This window comes from Sebastes fasciatus, chromosome 14 (assembly GCF_043250625.1).
Source record: "Sebastes fasciatus isolate fSebFas1 chromosome 14, fSebFas1.pri, whole genome shotgun sequence".
Lineage (NCBI taxonomy): Eukaryota > Metazoa > Chordata > Actinopteri > Perciformes > Sebastidae > Sebastes > Sebastes fasciatus.
Window position 1 is genome coordinate 12,000,438 of NC_133808.1, and position 20,337 is coordinate 12,020,774.

The 20,337-nt window shown below is 40.2% G+C and overlaps 3 protein-coding genes across 3 annotated transcripts; 1 reads left to right on the top strand and 2 right to left on the bottom strand.

The window, feature by feature from the left end:
• Positions 1–497: 497 nt before the first annotated feature.
• LOC141782079 (TLR adapter interacting with SLC15A4 on the lysosome) lies at positions 498–3,996 on the bottom strand. The gene is made up of 2 exons (XM_074658120.1): positions 3,615–3,996; positions 498–1,720 (listed from the first exon to the last, which is right to left on the bottom strand). The coding sequence occupies exons 1-2, from the start codon at positions 3,745–3,747 to the stop codon at positions 774–776; spliced, it is 1,080 nt and encodes a 359-aa protein (XP_074514221.1). The 5' UTR covers positions 3,748–3,996; the 3' UTR covers positions 498–773.
• A 947-nt stretch (positions 3,997–4,943) lies between these two features.
• Positions 4,944–8,973, top strand: c9h13orf42 (chromosome 9 C13orf42 homolog). The gene is made up of 3 exons (XM_074658836.1): positions 4,944–5,824; positions 5,906–6,050; positions 8,549–8,973. The coding sequence occupies exons 1-3, from the start codon at positions 5,366–5,368 to the stop codon at positions 8,791–8,793; spliced, it is 849 nt and encodes a 282-aa protein (XP_074514937.1). The 5' UTR covers positions 4,944–5,365; the 3' UTR covers positions 8,794–8,973.
• Positions 8,974–13,093: 4,120 nt separating this feature from the next.
• On the bottom strand, positions 13,094–19,736 carry rnaseh2b (ribonuclease H2, subunit B). Its single transcript, XM_074658832.1, has 11 exons — positions 19,522–19,736; positions 18,519–18,587; positions 16,994–17,101; positions 16,183–16,259; positions 15,144–15,258; positions 14,998–15,062; positions 14,330–14,435; positions 14,024–14,105; positions 13,890–13,935; positions 13,574–13,651; positions 13,094–13,265 (listed from the first exon to the last, which is right to left on the bottom strand). The coding sequence occupies exons 1-11, from the start codon at positions 19,583–19,585 to the stop codon at positions 13,155–13,157; spliced, it is 921 nt and encodes a 306-aa protein (XP_074514933.1). The 5' UTR covers positions 19,586–19,736; the 3' UTR covers positions 13,094–13,154.
• Between the last annotated feature and the right edge of the window lie 601 nt (positions 19,737–20,337).

Sequence of the window (20,337 nt, forward strand, 5' to 3'; positions counted from 1 at the left end):
CTCCGTTCCCAAGACTGTGGTACCACGGTTTTGCACTCTGCGGCTCACATTATCGCAGTTTCACAAGCGTGACGAAGAACTACGGTGGCCTTCAGGCAACGTAAAAACACGAAAGGCTCTCTCTAGAGCCAGTGTTTGGTTTTTCCGTTCTGGGCTACTGTAGAAACATGGCGGACTCCGTGAAGAGGACCCGCTCCCTATGTAGATATGAAGGGCTCATTCTAAGCTAACGAAAACACGACTATTCTTAGTTTCAGGTGATTATACACTAATGAAAACATGGTTATTAATATTATATTCCATTTCTGCTAATAGATCCCCCCGAAATGTTACACACTGTTCCCAGGGAGAGACATTTATGTCAGATGAAGAAATGATAATCAGACATACAAAGTGTTATTCAAAGACGTGGCCAGCAATCCAAGCAGTGGGAACATGATGTTGTTCATGATGTGGTGTTCTGATAGAAATTAAGGGAGGAAAAAAGATTTTGAAGGTTTCAATTTTCAGTTCCTGTCTTTACTGTCATTTAGAAAGGGAAAACTGCACAACAACAGCACGCCACATGAATATACACCATTTGCATGACTGCATCCTAAAATGATGATACATATAATTATTAATCACATACAGCATTTGCTTTCAACACCATCCTCAACGCAGCTTATCAACGAAAAAGATTAAATACAGTTATCTGTTTGATTTTATTTTTTGTTGATAAAACTAAAATGAGAGGGAGAATTGATTGGGTGAGTTCCTTGACACTGGGGTGATCACTCCCCTTTATTCTCTGTGAGCTGCTCCCTGGATGCCTCATTTGAAATCTGCAGAAAGGGAGTGCTGATCTCACTTGACTGCATGTCACCAGCCACCCGCAGGAGGCAGCTGAGGACCATGTCTTTGGCCAGGCCGGCCTCCAAGTTCCCTTCCCGACTCAGCTGCAAAGTGATCTGGTCTAGGCTGGTGAGGACCAGCTCTGAGCCCAGGAGAGGGCAAATGGGGTCCGAACCCGAACCAGGGGCCCCTTCCCTGGCCATGTTCTCCATCATGTACTGCTGGTACAAATCCAAGAGTTTCTGCTCCAGATAGTGATTTAGAAGAGAGTTGGAGAATGGACCCTCACGCCCCTGGAACAAAAAACTCCGATCGCGGGCGCTCCCCAGTCTCCAGCGATTTGAACCCCCCCTCAGTGGATGCACAAGTCCACCCTTAGATGTCTGTCCTGGGGGAGAATCCTCCACAGCTGGGGGGACGTCGCAGGACTGGAGGAAAGGGCCGACAGTCTGGGCGTCGGTACAGACCCGGAGCTCACCATCATTTGTTGAGAGAGGCAGCACCTGGTCGCCTCCGATATGGAGGTCGCTGTAATTTTGGCAGATGCTCTGACAGAAGGAGGGAACCAAGAAGGGGGCATCGCTAACTGAGCGAGCCTGAGCTGGGATCTCTATCTCCGTAGAGATCTGTCTGCCTGGCTGGAGATCCAAGGACTGCAGAGGAGAAATGTACAACTCCACCGAATCACTTCTGTTGTCCGTACAACCTGTCGGCTCGGGGGAATTGTGATGAACGAGCGGAGTGTGTCTGATGGAGCCTGGCACCAGGGTAGCAGCTGCTCTCGGCGGCCCATAAGCACCCTGGGGAGCTTTCTGAGGAGGGAGGGGATCCAGCTCCTCCAAAACACCATAGGTCATGCTCAACAATCTGCCTTCACAAAGCATGGCTGCAACAAAGAAGCACATTCTTAGAAGCTGTGAGCCCAGTTATTGAAATACACAGCATGTCAGTCAGTATTCAACGTGTGATAACTGTCAGCATAGATTCATCTATTCATTCAATGTTTATTATTCTTATATGGACACTGGGGACGCCCGCTCTCAGTTGATTAGTCGACTAATCGGTTGTTTTGGTCTTAATCGAATAAGATTTCTTTAGTGGATTAGTCTTTTTTTATGCTTTTTCAGCCAATTAGACTGTTGTCAGGCTATTGGCATTATCAGTCGCATGTGGGTCAATAGGGGCCTACTACACCCACTAGTAGGGTTTATCATCTATTCACATGGTAGATCGCTGAAAGAAGGTGTAAAAGAACACGACAGTGACCTCTAGCGACCATAGTTATTATGACAGGAAGTCAGGCGCTGTAGTGTAGACAGTGTGAAACTCACAATAAAGGGCTGGAAATCGGGGAAGATGGATGGGACACAAAACACAGGGTTTACACGTGTTGTTGTCTTCGTGTTCGTAGTTATTTTAACCCAAAACACAAGGTTTTTCCCTAAACCTAAAGGGACTGTTTGTAAGAATCAGAAATGCTTGTTAACAGCGACACCTATGGCTGTTAAGTCAACGAAAGTCAGCGTCGGGTGCACGCTTGTGCTCGCTCTACATAGACATGAAACAGTGAGGCGACACACGTCAGCTAAAACCACAATATCACTCTATATTTCACCTGCTTGGCAGTAATGTTAGCTGACCAGACGAAGGTCTCTTCCTGAATCAATGCTGATCCTAGTGTTGGCTTTTCCTGCCTCAGCCTACCGACCACGGTAGGAGGGAACAGGGAGACACCGGCACCCGGTCGGAGACGATAAAGTTTTTCGCTGCAGAGCCCCATCACTTCACAAGACACGGAAAACCTCTGTTGGTCTGGAGGAGCTGCGTCATTTATTTCTGCACAAACGTCCACTGTACATTCACTAGATATTCTCAGAGCTACTAACTCTTCTGCAGTGTGCAGTGTGTGCGCATGAACGTGAGGTGGAGTGAGCTGAGTGAAGGCAGGCAGAGGAGCAGAGTACAGCAGAGACTCCGGCCCTGGAGACCAAAGCTACGGTCTCCCCCGCATCCTCCGACCGCGGCCAACACTGTTTTGCAAGATGGTCTTCATTATATATAACTTTGGTGCTTCCGTGTAGTTTGTGTTGGAGTCTGAGTCTGAACAGCGTAGTCGCACACGAGCGCGCATGGGACACCGACCTGGATTGATTAATATGTGTAAGAAGTTACAAACAGCCCCTTTAACTAATTGTTGTTGTTTTTTGCCTAAAGAAGCCTTTTTGTTTGTGTTCAAAACATGACGTTTCATTCAGTTTTATAACATGTTAGAACACGTTGCTTTTAGGTCTCACTTTCACTTTTACAAAGTAGTAGGCGTAATATGCCCCTAATGACCCAAATTTATGGTGCTTATAGCGACCGACAACGCCTGTTTAATGGCCTGATAACAGTCAAATCGGGTGCTTTTTTCATGGTGAATGACTTATTTCCAAGAAACCTATGAGCACGTGTCTATTAAACACAAGATTTAAAGTGGTACTTTTGTGTGATTCTTTGTGGAGAAGCTCAGATTCACAGATCTGTCTATTAAATCAACTAATCGATTAGTCGACAAAATGGTATGAGTGTTAGTCGACAAAGAATTTCTTTGGTCGAGGACAGCCCTAATGGACACATATTGAGCATGGACCTATTCATGATCCATTTAGAGCTCTGTGCATAAGGAGGTCAACATATTGATCCCCCAAACAGAAAAAAGAACATCTGTCCAAAGGAGGATTTTTACAAAAGAGCACCTTACCTCGTCTAACAATCATAAAGATAAATCATATTCCTACCTTGGACTAGAATCCGTCTCTCAGTCAGCTGTCCTTCCACAGTCTTTAGAGAAAAGCACTTCTTAGAAACATTACTTTTTCTTCCAAATGTGTATACTGCATATGATTCAAGCATGAATAACAGTGCATTCATGTGCGAGGGTTGTTATATACCACCCCAAGAGGAAGTGGGAATGTAAGATATTACTCTTTCTTCCCATTTCTGCTATCGTAATGTTGCAGCTGGGTTGGTCATGAATATATTCCAACTCATCATTTTGCCAATTAATATCTTATTTTCATAGGATTGTTAGACAGGCTGAGCATATCCCACTTCCAGTTCTTACTTTTGTAATTTTTTCAATTTTGCAGCCTCACATAATGCATCTACCTCTGCATCCCTTACGCCAAATGAAGTGAAATGACAGATGTTTTTATTCTCATGAACGCAACATAAAAAGGACACCACAGAAGTTTTGTTTCTCTGTAAAACAAACAGGTGTGTTACGTTGAAAGCAGAAAATATGATCAAAATGATCTGATTCCTGTTTTCGCTTTCTGACAAGTCATACCACAAATCTCTGAGTTGTGAGGATATGCAGCTTTTCAGTCGAATAACGGCTGTTTGGAGCTTCCGGCTTCACTCCTCCTGTTAACGGTGCCCAAAAGCAGAAGTGTGATTTCACGCTCGGTTATGTAACCACAACTCATCATTTCCTCCTTGAAACGGTGCCATGCTCTTCAGTTTGTTTGTGACATTTTCATCTTTATTTGACAGATGACGGTGTAGAAATGGGAGAGAGAGAGAGAGAAAGAGGGGTGTGACATGCAACAAAAGGTCCCACTTGATTTGAACTCCTCTGTGGTAAAAAACGTTTGTATGAATCTTATCTCCGTCACAGTTGATGTCTAAACCAATCATCTGGTGAAAGTGATGGAAACTTTCGGGCTATATTTACGGCCGGGATTTTTTTTCCAAGCTGAAAGCACCTTGTCTGCATGTACGACTCGCTTCAGTTGAGGCTCTTGTGTTCAGACTTCCTGTGCTTGCAGCAGGGAAGCCCGACAATAGAAGCACGTGAAACACGAGAGAAGATGTTTCATTATTAATCAGGCGAGGAAACCTAGACATAAGTCAACATCATAGAACTCCTCCAGTTTGTTTTCAATATCCCGGTCGTTCATACATACAACTGAATTTGTTATTTTCTTCTTCTGTAGAGCCTTTTTCATATAAACCCAACAGTTTTAACAGTTTAACCGACCCGCAGTTTAACCTATCGTGTTCTTTTCTAAGATCTCCTGTTTCGTCTGTGGTTTATTAAGAGATAGTATCACCTTCACCAGCCGTGAAAAGTCAGTTTGTTGGATTGCTGGCTGTTATTTTGTCCACTAAGTCTCGAATGAGTCAGGATATCTGACACAGGCCTGCTGCTCAGTAGTAATGGTAGCACAAGGTGTAGAGTTACCAACCCGTTGCCACAGCAATGTTGCTGAGCAACATCCGATAACATTGAAGACATATTGAGATCAGGTTAGACCAGAGACTCAGATCTGCTTTTGCTTTTGTGTCCCAAGCTGTTTTGAAATTTCAGCACTCTGGACAGCGACTGTTCTCAGTGAACAGCTCCAGTCAGGTTTAAAGGCATTTTTTAGCTTGTTTGTTTTGAGACATATTGGCTGGCTTGAAGGAACGAACATGGATGGATGCTTCCCAAACACTAAGAAATCGAAGGACGAGTGTGTGACCCTGAAAGACTCCATTTAGAGGGATGTTCAGGAAGATTAATAATGTGTTCCGTCCCAACCAACACGGACACAGAGGGCGGGATGGAGGTGGTGGTATTGGCGGTGGTGGTGGTGGTGGGTTTCGGTCCGAGCAGGACTACCACAACGCCTGCACCGTCAGGCTGGTCCGCAGCACCTCCATGCTCGTGGTGGGAGAGAAAACTCAGTCAGCCGTGGGCTCGACTTTGAAACGGAGCAAAAGCACAGTGAGCATCGAGTCGACCTTGTACTACTATCAGAGACAAGAGGACAGGATATGGCTCTACTCTCAGAATCAGAACTGCCTGGAGTACCTGGAAGCACTCGTGGCTTTGAGACGGCAATACACAAAGAGTGTGAGTGACTTGAAAAGTAGCGACGCCAAGGCCACGGTGTCCTCCAAGAAGAAGCCTGCACCCCCGCCGCCGCCGCCGCCGCCGCCGCCGCCTACAAAGGAACAACCGGTAAGCTTGAAATCATCTATCCCAGAGCATGTGGCAGGCAGTATCAAAGACATACGTTCACATGTTTTTTTTTAACCGCAGATATCAAGAGCCAAACCCTCTGCCCCTCCAGTCCCCAGCGAGGAGGACACTTTGCAGTTCTTTGATGAGGTCATCGCAGGCTGCGACAACGAACCGCTGCGCAAACCATACATGGATGATGGACACGCAGATGTGGACTTCATAGGTGAGTTTAAAATCCTTCCCTTTAACTGTAATGATGTTGGGATTTAGGATCTGCAAGCCTTAAACTATTAAATATAGATATGAAAATTGTGTTTTCTTTAAGGTTAAAAAAGCAACCAGTAGATTTACTAAATACTAATATACGATGATTTTATAAATATGATGTATTGCTCTACATGCAACAACCCAACAGTATGTAAAGTAGTTGAATTATTTCCAGCTGTGTTAGTGTAAGTACATTAATAATAATTGCCAATTATATAATATATAAAACTATAACAATTACAGAGGCTATATATGCCATAATGAGTACTTTTCTACTTTTATTTTGGATACTTTGTGTGCAGTTTGCTGATTATATTTACCTACTTAAGTGATGGATCTGAATATTTCTTCCACCAGTGGGGATTAGAGATGATCAAATAAATTCAATATATTTACTCGAGAACTCTACTTCATTATATACATTTGATGTACTTGCACTTTAGTTGGGTATTTCCGTCTTATACTACTTAACTTCTAGTCCACTACATTTAGCTTTTACATATAAAATATATAACCCACCAGTATATTAAGTGGATAAAATTAGAAAGTTGCTCACACATTAATGCATCAACAATTAGAAGAGTACTTTTACTACTTGAAGTATGTTTTGCAGATAATACTTAGGTACTTTTACTTGAGGATCTTCAGATGGCTGGGGTCAGAGATGGACTGAGCTTAAAGTCACACACATCCATGGTACATCTACACAGGTGTTGTCACCTATTTACTTATTCACTCATATACTGTCTGGTGTTTTAACTTATTCATGTCAAACACAACCAGCAACGTTTTAATGTTTAATGTTGTGCATTTGACTCCTTTTATGTCAGTTACTAGTTACCTTCTAGATTGCAGTTTTTACATGTGAAGTTCAAGTAATATTTTACATTGCTATATACAGTATTAGGCTAAACGTATACAGTAGGACTAGTAGTAGTTGTTGTTGTTTGTAGCAGTATAGTAGTAAGATGTAACTTTACATGGACCGGCTACAACGTCTTAAAGAGGCCACTTTTCACAAGTCCTTTTACTTGTGATACTAGAAGTTACTGTGAGGAACTTCTAACTGGTCATGAAACCATTTCAATTTAATACTGATGCCTTTATATCAATGGTTCTCAACCTTTTCAAGTTGGGAATAATCAGGTTGGTGTTCGCGACCCCCCGTTGAGCATCTAGCAGATAGCCGTTGTGCCGTATTCTTGATGCGTTCCGTGACTTTTCCTCTCCCCCTGACCCGCTGAAAGTTCCCCGTCAGAAACTCATGTGCACGCACACTTTGACTCTCACAAACTCACTCAGTAAAATCTAATCCAAGGCAAATGATATCACTGGTACAGGTGATGTAATGTAGAAAAAACATTCCTCAGTCTAAAATATGTTAGTTTGTTTTTAATGTTATTTTATTTGTTCCTCCACAACCATCTGGTGACCCCCAGAAATTGTCTTGCAACCCCATTGGGAGTCCCAACCCCCAGGTTGAGAACCACTGTTCTATACGACCTACATAAACCATCAGCGCTTTTCATCTGTGCCAGCGGGTCAGATTCCAAGCAAAATCTGACGAACTCATGCAGGTTCACCAGAAACTCCTTCAGCTCGGACTCTAGCGGGGCCTCCGGCAGCGACCACCAGCCCACCGCGGACATACACAGATCCGGCTTCGCTGCCGCCTTCGAACTGCAGTCAAAGCTCCGGTGGGAGGTGGAGAGCTCCGCACCCGACAGCAGCGCCTCCTCCTCCAGCCAGGAGCTCCACCGGTCCTCACTGGGAGCCAACACCGACACCACGCTGCCGGAGGCCCAGGCCGTATTGCTGGGCCCGCTGGAGGGAAGGGAGTTACGGGAGAACTAGAACCAGGATTGTGCAGGGCAGACTGTCAGACCCTGCTGCAGTAAAAGTAGAGAATTTCTAAGGGGACACTGGTGCTCGGAAACACAACCGCTTTTGTCCACAGGAACCGCCACGAAATTAAAGTTCCTCATAGTAACTTCAAATAGTACAATTACTTCCATACCTAGTAATGGGATATTCTAATATTGTTATATTACTACTTTTACTTTTATTTATTTTTGAACTGGAACACCTGAATTGAATACAGCCATTACTGGTGCTATTGATTACATCTGAGTTTTTCTATGCTATGACATGTCAAAATTTATGTTGTGAAAAAACTCTATTCTTCTTCCACCACGTGTTCGACTGGTAAAGGTCAAGTGTGGTTAAGGACTGGGAAAGCCAGACATAATTTGTAAGATACTCATTTATACATTTCCCCAGGTCTTTTGGGCCAGCTGGCTATCTACACCAACTACTTACCGGTAATCTCATTCAAACGGTTGCTGCTTAGATAAAATCTTTCTGGGTCTTAAGGTCCAGTAGTGAAAGCTACCGGTCTGAAAATAGCTTTCAGCCTCAACTCAGGATCTTGCTCTCTGCTCTTCTCTCCCACAGTGGCCTCCAGCTCGGCCGAACACGACCTCCACTCTAACTGGGTCATGCGGGTTCCTCGGGTCACGGACGACTCCAAGCAGAAAGCAGCTCATGACTGTGCCAAGGAAAGCACCCGAAAGAAAAAAAAACAGAGCGGGTCCACAAGCAGCCGACTGCGGCTGCAGAGGAACCCGATCCATCTGCCCAAAGTGGTGGAGAGTGCATTCAAGACTCTGCGCTTCAAGCCCAAATTAAAAAAGCAGTGAAGCTTGATAGACATTTGAAACCAGCAGCACTGCCACGCTGCTGACATAGAGCTCAACCTAGTTTGTATGGACAAACACCATGCTCTGCTAAAACTCCATCCGGACAATCAATACTTACATCAAATATTTAAAAGGAATTTTAATAAAGCAAAAATCTGTCTAGCCGATGACGTCAGGTTGGTCATTTTGTCTCGTCATGGTTGGAAAACCACAGACGCTACTAATAACATTATTGATGTAGGTTCTATTCAAGTGTCCCAGTAGGCCTGACAGCGTGACAAAGAACCAGCATTCACCTCACCTGAACCCTGAAACTGAAGCAGCTAAATTGAATTCAGCCATCACAAGCCATAGGTTTTGAATGCTGGAAACATGCATTCATAACCTATGTTCTTCTAGCTCTTAGTTATTATTCCCACGTCACGTTTTTTTGGACTCAAGGACCATTGTGTAACATTTTGGGGGATCTATTAGCAGAAATGGAATATAATATTCATAACTATGTTTTATTATAGTATAATCACCTGGAACTAAGAATCCTTGTGTTTTTGTTAGCTTAGAATGAGCCCTTCATATCTACATAGGGAGCGGGTCCTCTTCATGGAGTTCACCTTGTTGCTCTGCCATGTTTCTACAGTAACCCAGAACGGACAAACCAAACACTGGAGAGAGCCTTTCACTTTTTTACATTACCTGAAGGCCAGCGTAGCTTTCCGACACGCTTGTGAAACTGCGGTAACGTGGGCCGCAGAGTGCAAAACTATCGTGCCGCCATCTGACTTCCGGTGCTCCTGAAGTAGTCTTATTATGATAAGGATGGCCTCTGAGTGAGGCGAACGGCGTTACCACGGTTTTGCACTTGGCCTTGGAAAGGGAGGAATGAGCAGAGGGGTATTCAGTTGGTTGCAATCTGCAACCACACAACTAGATGTCGCCATCCTACACACTGTACTAGGGATGTGAACGATTAATCGACCATCGATTAATTGGTCGTTAAGAATTTGATCGAGTATGTCAAATTTAATCGATCTACTATCAAATAAAGATCTGAAATATAAACAACATGTAGTTACATTCTACATATCAGGAGAATGGAGTATTTTCAAAGCATGCGGAGGTTGAGAACTTTTTTATGGGACATTCCCCATCCTTGGATACAAAACCTGGTGGAAAGTCAACGCGGGGGGATTCCCCGGACCGGCAAAGCTGGCATGCAGTACGTGCAGTATATACCCGCAATATTTCACACCACCGAGTGGGTATTTTCCAGGGCTGTACAGTTCAAAGCTTCATTCATAACATTGACATTCAAATTATTATTATTAATATCTAACAGAAACATTGCATGCAGTTCCCCTTCTCTCTCTCTCTTTCTCTCTCAGCGCAGACGAGCGACGCAGCGCTCATTCTCTGTAATTATCTCAGTCGTCAATCCAAAAGTCCAAATTTCTCCCCAGCACGCACCTGTATTTACAGGACGGTCTAGCAGCAATCTGACAGCACCAAGAACAACAAGAACAGGCAGAAATCGAGACACTGTGAGTCTGAGAATTGTTAGGTTCTGTTCTCTTGTTGCAGCGTTACATTTAGTTGCTTTTAAGCGTCTTTCTTATAAAACTAGGCAGAGATGTTCCTTTAGTAGGGATGTGTATTGGCAAGAATCTGGCGATACGATGCGTATCATGATACAGGGCTAATGCTTCAATATATTGCGATCCTGTAAGTAAGTGAAAAAGGAAAAGTTAGGAAAACTATCATAGTATAAAGAACACACCAGAAATACACCATTTTAGTACTATTACTAGTACTTTTTGTACTGCATGCAAAAAACTGCATGTGATTATCATAAAGTGGGCATGTCTGTAAAGGGGAGACTCGGGTACCCATAGAACCCATTTTCATTAAGATAGTTTGAGGTCAGAGGTCAAAGGAGCGTCCAAGCTAGTATGACATGATTGGTGCTGATGGATTCCGATAGCGGTCAGGACCGACGGCAGGCCATTGGATTTTGAAGAGGTTAATTGAAAATCGATACAATGTTTTTGAGAATCAATACAGTATCACAAAACATATTGCGATACTCATGTGTATCAATATTTTCTTGCAACCATAACCTATAGCGGAGATTATTTTTATTAGCCCGCTCTGCATGTAATCTGATATTCAATTACTGTATATTCAATGTGTTTAATATATCTAGGCCTCTATCATTATGTTTCATAGGTTATGCAATGTCGTCAAAGAATATGCAATATGTTGCTGTGGAAATAAGGCTTTGATTGAGGAAAAAAAATGCATTGGGTATTGTTTGGTATACGCACAATTTGTATGTTTCTTTTAATTACAATTAATCAGTTGATTGATCATTAGTGTTACCGATGTCGATTAAGGAAAGTGCTAAAAATACGTAGAAACTTCATTGAAACATCAAAATGTTCAGCTCAATAAGGACATGTGCACTTTTACTTTCGTCATTAATACTTTCAGAAATATTCCACGTTTTCCAGGAAAAAGTCTGCATTCAAATGAATGGACCACACCACTAACATAAAATCTACATCAATGCTTTCAGCAAAGTATTTTCTCTCTCATGATAATAATATTTTGGCGATTGGACTCATGTTTTTTGACTGAGAAGCAGAGGTTTGAGAGGTGCGCCTCGGCTTAAATTCTATGTAATCTTACCCAGGAGTCATTTAGCAGTTCCCATCACCGTTGCAACCTTTGATTGCAGCTGGAGAGGCACAGTTGATTGAGATGAGCTAATTAGTGCAGTTTGACACAAACATGCAGACATTTTCACATTTTCAAGTCTTCTCTACTTATTCATACATTCAGCTAGAAACATCATTCAACCTTACAATCTTCCACATCTTTTCATTCATTGTTGGTATTATTCAACTTTTAAAGCCAGCGATCCAGTTTGGCGTCAGCTTTTCAACATCCAGCATTCACACCGCAATTCCTCCAGAAATTGCCTTCTCTAGTTTACTCCTGTTTTTCCTGCTGTGACATGTCAAATTGTCTTCCGTGAAAAAGGACTTTTCAGTATCATTTGTTTCAGGGATTTTCTAAACAAATTAATATAAACACAAACATCCGATTCATGTATCAACTGGATGCTACTTTAAATGAGAGATTACTTGGATGATTTTTACAGCGTAGTCTGTAAAAAAAAATTCCTTCTGACGTCTCAAGATTACCCAAACCCATCTGTTGATAGCATTTCGTTGATGTGTGCATTTGAACTGAATTATTTCTATTGTAAATTGGTGTGATGGGTATGGAATGTAGGTTGAGTACGGTTCATGGGGGCAGACCTGCAGAGAGACTGTAATCATTTGAGGTATTAAAGCCAACAGTTAACTGCTACAATGTCCTTCACAGCAATAAGACTGGCTGAAAAGTCAACATATTTCTGTACTGCATGAATGCCGGTTTCATTTAAGAGAGGCTGAGATTTGGAAGTTGAGGAAACGGCTTCTGTGCTCTACTGTATTCTGTCGGTACAACTGTATTTTATTAAAATATATCTTATCTATAAGCTACATAACTAGACTATCAGACTAGTTATGTGAAATGCATTATTATCATACTGTCAGTGAGTGTGTGTAATTTGGGGAAGCTGCAGTGGTGGAAGAAGTATTCAGACGGTTTACTTAAGTAAAAGAAATACCAGCCTAAAAAATACTAAAAGTCCCATATCAAACATTTACAGAAGAAATATTATCAGAAAATGTAAAGTATCAAAAGTAAAAGTACTCATTATGCAGAATGTTTCCTTTCAGTGTTATTTTATAGTATAATATTCGGTTTTAATCACTAAAAAATACATGTAAGCACATTTGAATGTTGTAATTTGTCAATGTTGAGCCAAGTTTAGATATTTTATATACTGCTCTGTAGATGAATAGTAGATTACTGCATCATATTATACGTGTATAATATTTTTAATTAAGTGAAATTATATTCTCAAAAGTAAATAGTAACATAGCTGTCAAAATATAATGGAGTAAAAGGTGCAATAATTCCCTTTGAACTATAGTGAAATAGAAGTTTAAAATAAAGTATAAATGGAAATACTAAAAAAGTACTAAAATGTGTACTTAAGTACAGTACTTGAGTAAAATCACTTACATTCCACCACTGGTAAGGTGGCCCTTAAAGCTATTTTAGTATGCTTATACTTTGCAAAATATAAACATTAATGTGGTTAAATTGAAAAATGCTAAATAACTTGCCATTAGTCTTTTCCCTTCTCATTCAAATCCACAATTTAAAATAAAAATCAGGCATCAAATACATTTTCTTTTCTTTATTACAAATGTTTCATATAAAAAAAAACAGAAACTATACAACATTCATTTCTTTTCTGCTTTGACCTTGGGGCTGAAGAACGATGACATCGTCTTCATGCCAGTCTTGTCCACCTTAGACAGAGATTTCTGAGCAGCAGTCATCTTCTTGGGCGGCTGGAATAAGGGGGGGGGGGGGGGGGGGGAATCAATATATCTCAACACCTTTTGCACAGAGACACCAGGGAATTCATTACATATCATGAACTTCAATTCAAGCTGAGAAAAAAACATGTTTTCCATAAGGTAAGCCCCTTTGACCCGTGTATGCTCTACAGAGGAAGCTTTGAAGAAAGCAAGAGCTATACTGACAATCACTCAAGGTAAAAAAAAAAGAGATGATATAATCTAAACAAATGATGATCACAAATGCCTCCAATAAGTGTTTGGTCTATTCAGGCACACTGTACTAAGTATACACTCACTTTCCGCGCAAAGTCTGCACTGTTGAATTTGGTGTAGTCCTCTCCAGCCTCCACCTGTTTGTCTGAAAGTTTCCGTTTCTGCCAAACGAGGAAGTGAGACAAGCTTTTTCATGACCAAGAGCACCACAGAAACACACACACACCACTGCAAGCTACGATGACGTCATGCTGTTGATGAAAAAGCTCTTACAACCCAAGTTAAAAAGCACAATGCAACTGCAACAAGGGATACAGAAAAGATGTTCGGTGATTTTGACAGCAGGCAGAAAGAGAAGAGATTATGCTAGACAGACTTCTAAGAGAGACACGAACATACCTTGGAAGGAGGTTCTGTCTCCTTTGGGCTTGTGAGCTCTGGTAACCTGTGGAGCAGAATGAGATGCTTGATCACCACTACACCTTAGCACTAATAATCATCATAACTTGCAGGTGTTCGATGTCTGAACTTACTGCAAGTGTTTGAGAAGGGCTTTGCTCAGGTCTTCACTGAGGTACTCCGATATCAGGCCGTGAGCATAGCGCAGGTAGTCCTCTGTATCATAAAGAGTGCCAGTAATTAGCAATAGAATCCTACTTTACGTTTTGTAAAGTTCGAGCTTGGGAAAATGTTGTTTGAAGATTATAACCCATAGATATAAACGGTGCAATATTACTGCCATCTATTGGTCAACATCCTATCTGCTGCTTGTCTTTTCATAGGAAGGTGAGACTGATGGGACTTAAAAAGTGAAGTGGCCTGAAGTTGAAGCGACTTACCCTCATGGCAGTCCGACTCGGACTTCACTCTGACGTATGTTGTGGATTTGACTCCTTCTCCCACTGAGATATTTCTCGCCTTGAGCGCACTGACTGTCCTCTCCACCTACACCAACAAGTAAAAAAACATTATGCAATTCCAGTGTGAAAAACCAAGCGTTGAATTTCATATAAAATAGTAGTTTTGATTTAAATTTTGATTTGTTTTCACAGTGCACAAATTAAAGTGGAATAAAAAAATAATTTGCCATATTGCTGTTGAAGTGTTTTCACTTTGACTTGGCACTGATCGACTGTTTGCACGAATCCCTTCTCCTCCAGTTGATCTCCAATAACTTTATAAACGTCACTATTTTTGTGGGCTTTATTTTAAATATTCTTTATGTTCTCTTCGGCCCAGATGTCAAGCAAACATCGGACTTCTGCAGAAGTCCAGGTCGGCCCTTTCCCACTCATGTTAACCTGTCGTGTACCTGTGTCCATCTCAACAAATGCCCGCATCGTTTGCTTGGAAACGGTCCGAGACCGCCTATCACAAGCGATCTCGGCCTGGTTGTTTTGGTCCGTACCAGAGTACATTTACTGCGTTCACAACTGCCCAAACAAACCGCACAAGAGTTTGATTAAAACGGTCTAAATGTTGGCTTGTGAAAGCGCCCTTAGAATACCTTTTTCTTCAGCCAATTCATCGTCTTCTCTTGACTGTATCGATGGAACTTCAGTTTTCCCACCTCTGAAAGTAGAAATCCACAGCAGTTAAGCAATGCAATCAGCACAATAGTGGAGTGATATCAGCTTCAAAAATAAACTTCACCTTTTTCTTCGGCAATGTGGTGCAGGGAGGCCAGGGAGCGTGTGCAGCTCAGCAGCCTTGAGCAGGCTGGGAATTCCTCGTCCATAACAACTTGATCCACAGGCTGGAACTTCTCCTGAGCAGCAAAATGACATCAAACAGAAAAGATTAGATTAAAGTCCTATTTACAGTTTACATATACTACTAAGGTTATATCAGAGGCACAATATTGCTCTACTGTAATGTCTATGCGATCGCCACCGCTCTAATTTTTATTTGTGATTACTAGGGCTGTCAAAGTTAACGCGATAACGCATATTCATTTTAATGCCACTAATTTCTTTAACGCATTAACTTGCGATTTTTAGGTTGTAGCGGGCTCAATTTCAAAGCTAGTGAGAAAAGATGCTGGCACCATATGAAACTAAAAAACCTAATGAATCCATTGGTACCATGTCATATTAGCTTGTCACAAAGGAGGTTAAAGGAGGTTAAAATACAAACTTGCGCAAAATTTTGACGAGAAAAACTGGAATGGCCGATTTCAAAAGGGTCCGTTGACCTTTGACCTCAAGATATGTGAAAGAAGATGGGTTCTACGGGTACCCACGAGTCTCCCCTTTACAGACATGCCCACTTTATGATAATCACATCCAGTTTGGGGCAAGTCATAGTCAAGTCAGCACACTGACACACTGACAGCTGTTGTTGCCTGTTGGGCTGCAGTTTGCCATGTTATGATCTGAACATATGACATTTTTATGTTAAATGCAGTCTGTGAGGGTTTCTGGACAGTATTTGTCAGTGTTTTGTGTTGTTAATTGATTTCCAATAATAAATATATACATATATTTGCATAAAGCAGCTTTATTAGGCTTTATTAGAAGCTGTGATAATACAGAGTCCAGAGTAATAATAAACACAAGCATCACAATCTAATGATAACTCTTATACACGATAAACTGTTGGGCAGAACAAGACTGCATCACACCACAATGATCAGCATGAAAACATCACTGGAACAACAGCTGTGAGATTAATGCAGATTTCTGTTTCTTACCTCTTTGCCAGATTTGATATAATAGGGCAAAATTAGATAGAGAGGATCCATCGGTGTTACAAAGAGAAGTCTCCCATCTGTTTCAAAAAAAGAGACAACTGTGAGGAAGACACTAACACCTGATTAACACATGGTCAAAATTCTGAGCCAAGAACAGTTAAAAATACAGTGTGAAAGTGCAGCATCTCTTAATATTTAAATGCACAAATTTAACATCAAGAACATTATGACAAACGAGTTAAACTTTCTATCATATCATATGAGATTGCATACAAGTTTGCACATGTGAACCTGTTTGTTTTGTCTGTACAGGACACGACACCCTCTGTCCTTTACAGGGTTGTACTGTGAAGGACAGAGGGTGTTGTATCCTGTACATATTGTAAATTTGCAAATTTGTGATTTGTTATATTGGGTTATATAAATAAAATTGACTTGACCTGTTTGTCAATCACAGACCTGATGGTTAGCTTTAATTTGTGTCAACAGTTCCTCTTTCTCAATAATGTTTGTCTGTGCTCGGCGTAGGTTGTCATAATATATGGACAGACACTATTCCTCTGGACATGTTAAATATTTGTTTCTGTTTTTATGATCAGTGCACTTGCGGTTTCTGCATTGATGATTTGGCATCTTTGGAGCTCTGTTAGTTGATCCAAGCTGCTAAGTGTTGATGTGAAAAAACTGTTTTACAGCTGAGAAATACTGCTAATGGGGGCTAAAAGTTATGTGAGCCACCTTTTTGTAGCAGTGTTTGTAATTATGATTTAGCAGCTTCAGAGATTACACTGTAATGAGGAATGAGACCAACCTCTCTGTACATTCTGGCCAACAAACCAGGAGTGGAAATCTTCTTCAAATGCTTTGACCTCAAAAAGCTGTACATCACCACTACTCAGCATATACAGAGATGCTGCATCTGCAGGATAAAAAAAAAAACAGGAACTGTGTTATTTTCACTACCACATCTACTAAAAACACAATCACAAAATACAGAATTAGACTGCTGGAATCCTGTCACGTTGCTTTTATCATATTTTGACTTTATTAATATGGTGCTGTTAGGGCCGCAAATAAAAATCATTTTCATTATTGATCTGCAGCAAATTTAATCATCCATTAAAAGATGCCCTGTGGAGTTTTCTTGTAAACAAACAAAAGTTGTGTTTACATTCAGGGTTACTCACTAAAAACTCATTGTGTGTATCCTTGTGGTCTAACAAATGTGCATGCCTTTCCTTATAAAACATTTGTACAAGATAAATAAAACAGGGACCAACTCATAGAAAAACAGCTCCACAGCACAACTAGAGGTCAAAAACTCCACAGTCATTCAATCATTTCTGTACTTTTTTTTATAAATGGAAATGCCTAAAATTACATTATTTCAATTCAGTCCCTCAAATGTGAATATTTGTAGATTTTCATAATACTCTATGATAGTAAACAGAATATCTTTATCAGGGGTGTAAGAAAATATATTTAAAAATATATAATATCACGATATTATGTTTTGTGATACTGTATCAATTCTCAAAAACACTATTGATTTTTGATTAATAGTTTACATGCAAAGATGAACTCAGTCCATACTTAATGTCATTTGTAAAGAGATGAGCTCTTTCAGTGTATGTGCCCTCTCAAAGTAGTGCTATGATGTTAGACGTTACAGGGACTGTGATCAATGCAAATGCAGATCCCACTGTTCTGATTGCATAAAAAAGTCAACTTTTTTACTCAGATTTTATGCATATGGTGGTGTATTTTTTATACTATGACAGTTTTCCTCAAATTAGATTTAAAAAAAACGCAATATATCACCTTACTTACAGTATCGCAATATATTGAATTGTAACCCTGTATCATATGTATCGTATCGCAAGATCTACCATGGTGGTAGATAGGGTGAGGCGATAGGTATTGACCATAACTATGATATTTAAAAATGAAACACACTATGATAATATTGTATAAATAATTCAGTGCCTCTTGAATAATTGAATATATACATTTATGCTTACAAACTCTCTCTGCCTCCCTACACTTGTATTTTGGGTGTAATTAATTAGCGAAAAAGAAACAAAACACACAATAAAAACAGTTAAAAAAAATAAAAAAAATTCTATAGATATCTGAATAATACCATTATCATGAATTATATTGGCCACAATAACTGTGTTGAGAAAATCTGATATTGTGTCAGCCCTAGTGGCAGGTGACCTGAAATTCTTACCTGCCACAGCCAACATTTACCCTGTATTTGGCAGGTGGCAGGTGCTAATTTCATTCCCTGGTTGCAGCTCTAAATAGATGTATAACAATAAATAAAGATGGACCTGTAGTGGGATTCCTCAGTCTCACAAAAGCTGGGTCACTGTCATCCTTCTTTGTGTCGATGGCAGAGTCTGTGGACACCAAAACAAAAATAAAAGTAAGATTCAAGATTCAAGATGTTTATTGTCATGCCGGTTATACAGGTATAAAAGTGTGAAATACTTTTTGCTGGGAAGCTCCATTAAAATAATTATAATAAATAAGTTATATTACATTTACATTACAATTTTATTTACATTACAATTATAAAAGGAAATACTTTGTACAAGGACACATTAAGAACATATACAGGCATCTTAAGAACATATACAGTATATGATATATTTTTGTGTGAGACGGTGTATGAATTATATATTCAGATTCAGATCCATGATACATAAAGGTGTAATCTCTGAGAAATCCACACTGTGTAGAAAGTTACTGTGGGAAATAACCACTGTGTGGCTGCTGCAGCTAATCTGCAAAGTTAACACTAAGTCACTGTGCAATATCATTTTCCACTTGTGCCATTTTGTTGATTGTCTGTTTATTGCCAATACTGTATATACTTCTCCTATGTTTATACTTCCTTCTATTTATGTGGTTCATATTTTGTTACACTTTGTTTAGCTCTTTTTTACTGTGTTAGCTGATGCATGTTGTTTTTTGCACTATCCCCTTTGCTGCTGTAAACTGCACACTTCCTCACTGCAGCACTAATAAAGGAATATCTTATAAACACTAGTTTAGAAACTAATGACTAATGTTGTTGGAAAAGACTCCAACAAAGTAAATAACAAGTTAGCTAACTTAGAGGTAATGTGTTGTTTCCTGTGACACGTGGTTGAAGTTAGAGGCATGATAGCATGATGACTAACAAGTCCACCATGAGTTAAGTAACGTTAACTCATGTGATGCTTGTTGTCAAGGGTCTAATAACGTTGCTATCTAGTAGCATAGCAACCTAGCTCAGCTTAGCAACCTAGCATAGCAACCTAGCTCCAACTGTCTTAATGCTTTACCTACCTGCAGCAATAACAACCCAGCTGTCATTCTGTACGTTAGGCGTCCGCTTCTTTTTAGTCGCCATAAATGATTCAGCTTTAACGGGGTGAGTTTTTGTTGACGTTGTTTGCTGTTATTGCTATAAAAGTGATGTTTATTTGGGCTAAAAACAGTGTCGGCCTGCTACTTTTTGCCTGACAACATGAGCTCAGAAAACGCGCCTCTCTGAGCAACTTTGTTGCGTTTGTCATACAGGTGAAAACAAAGACATTTATTATTGCGTGTCGGCTCATTTTTATTCATTTTCTTTTAACAAGCAATGTTAAACACGTTTTTAATTACAAATAAACAGTTAGGCGTTGAAACATGCTCAAAAAGAGGCACAAAAAACACCGTTATAGACGTTTTAATTCACACGGTTCCCCCTGTTTTTTTAATGCAGTGGAACATTCCGTTGTGACGTCTTTCAAGGCAAGGCAGCTTTATTTGTAGAGCACATTATCAACAGGGAGATTCAAAGTGCTTTACATAAACATTCAAGAACATTGCGACATAATAGACATAATTAACTTCAGACATAATTAAAACAGTTATAAAAACATTCAAGATTAGAAAATAAAAACAAGCAAAAAAATAAAAGCTAGGATAGAAGCTAAAATAGAATATAAAGATAATATAAAATTAGATAAGATAGATCTTTATTAATCATGAAGGAAATTCTTGTGCCAGAGATTGCTCAAAAATACAACAAAATTACAACAAGTTCAAGTGTATAAAATACAAGTGTATAAAATTAAAAAAAATACTATTTCTAGCACCAGTGCCTAATAGAATAAC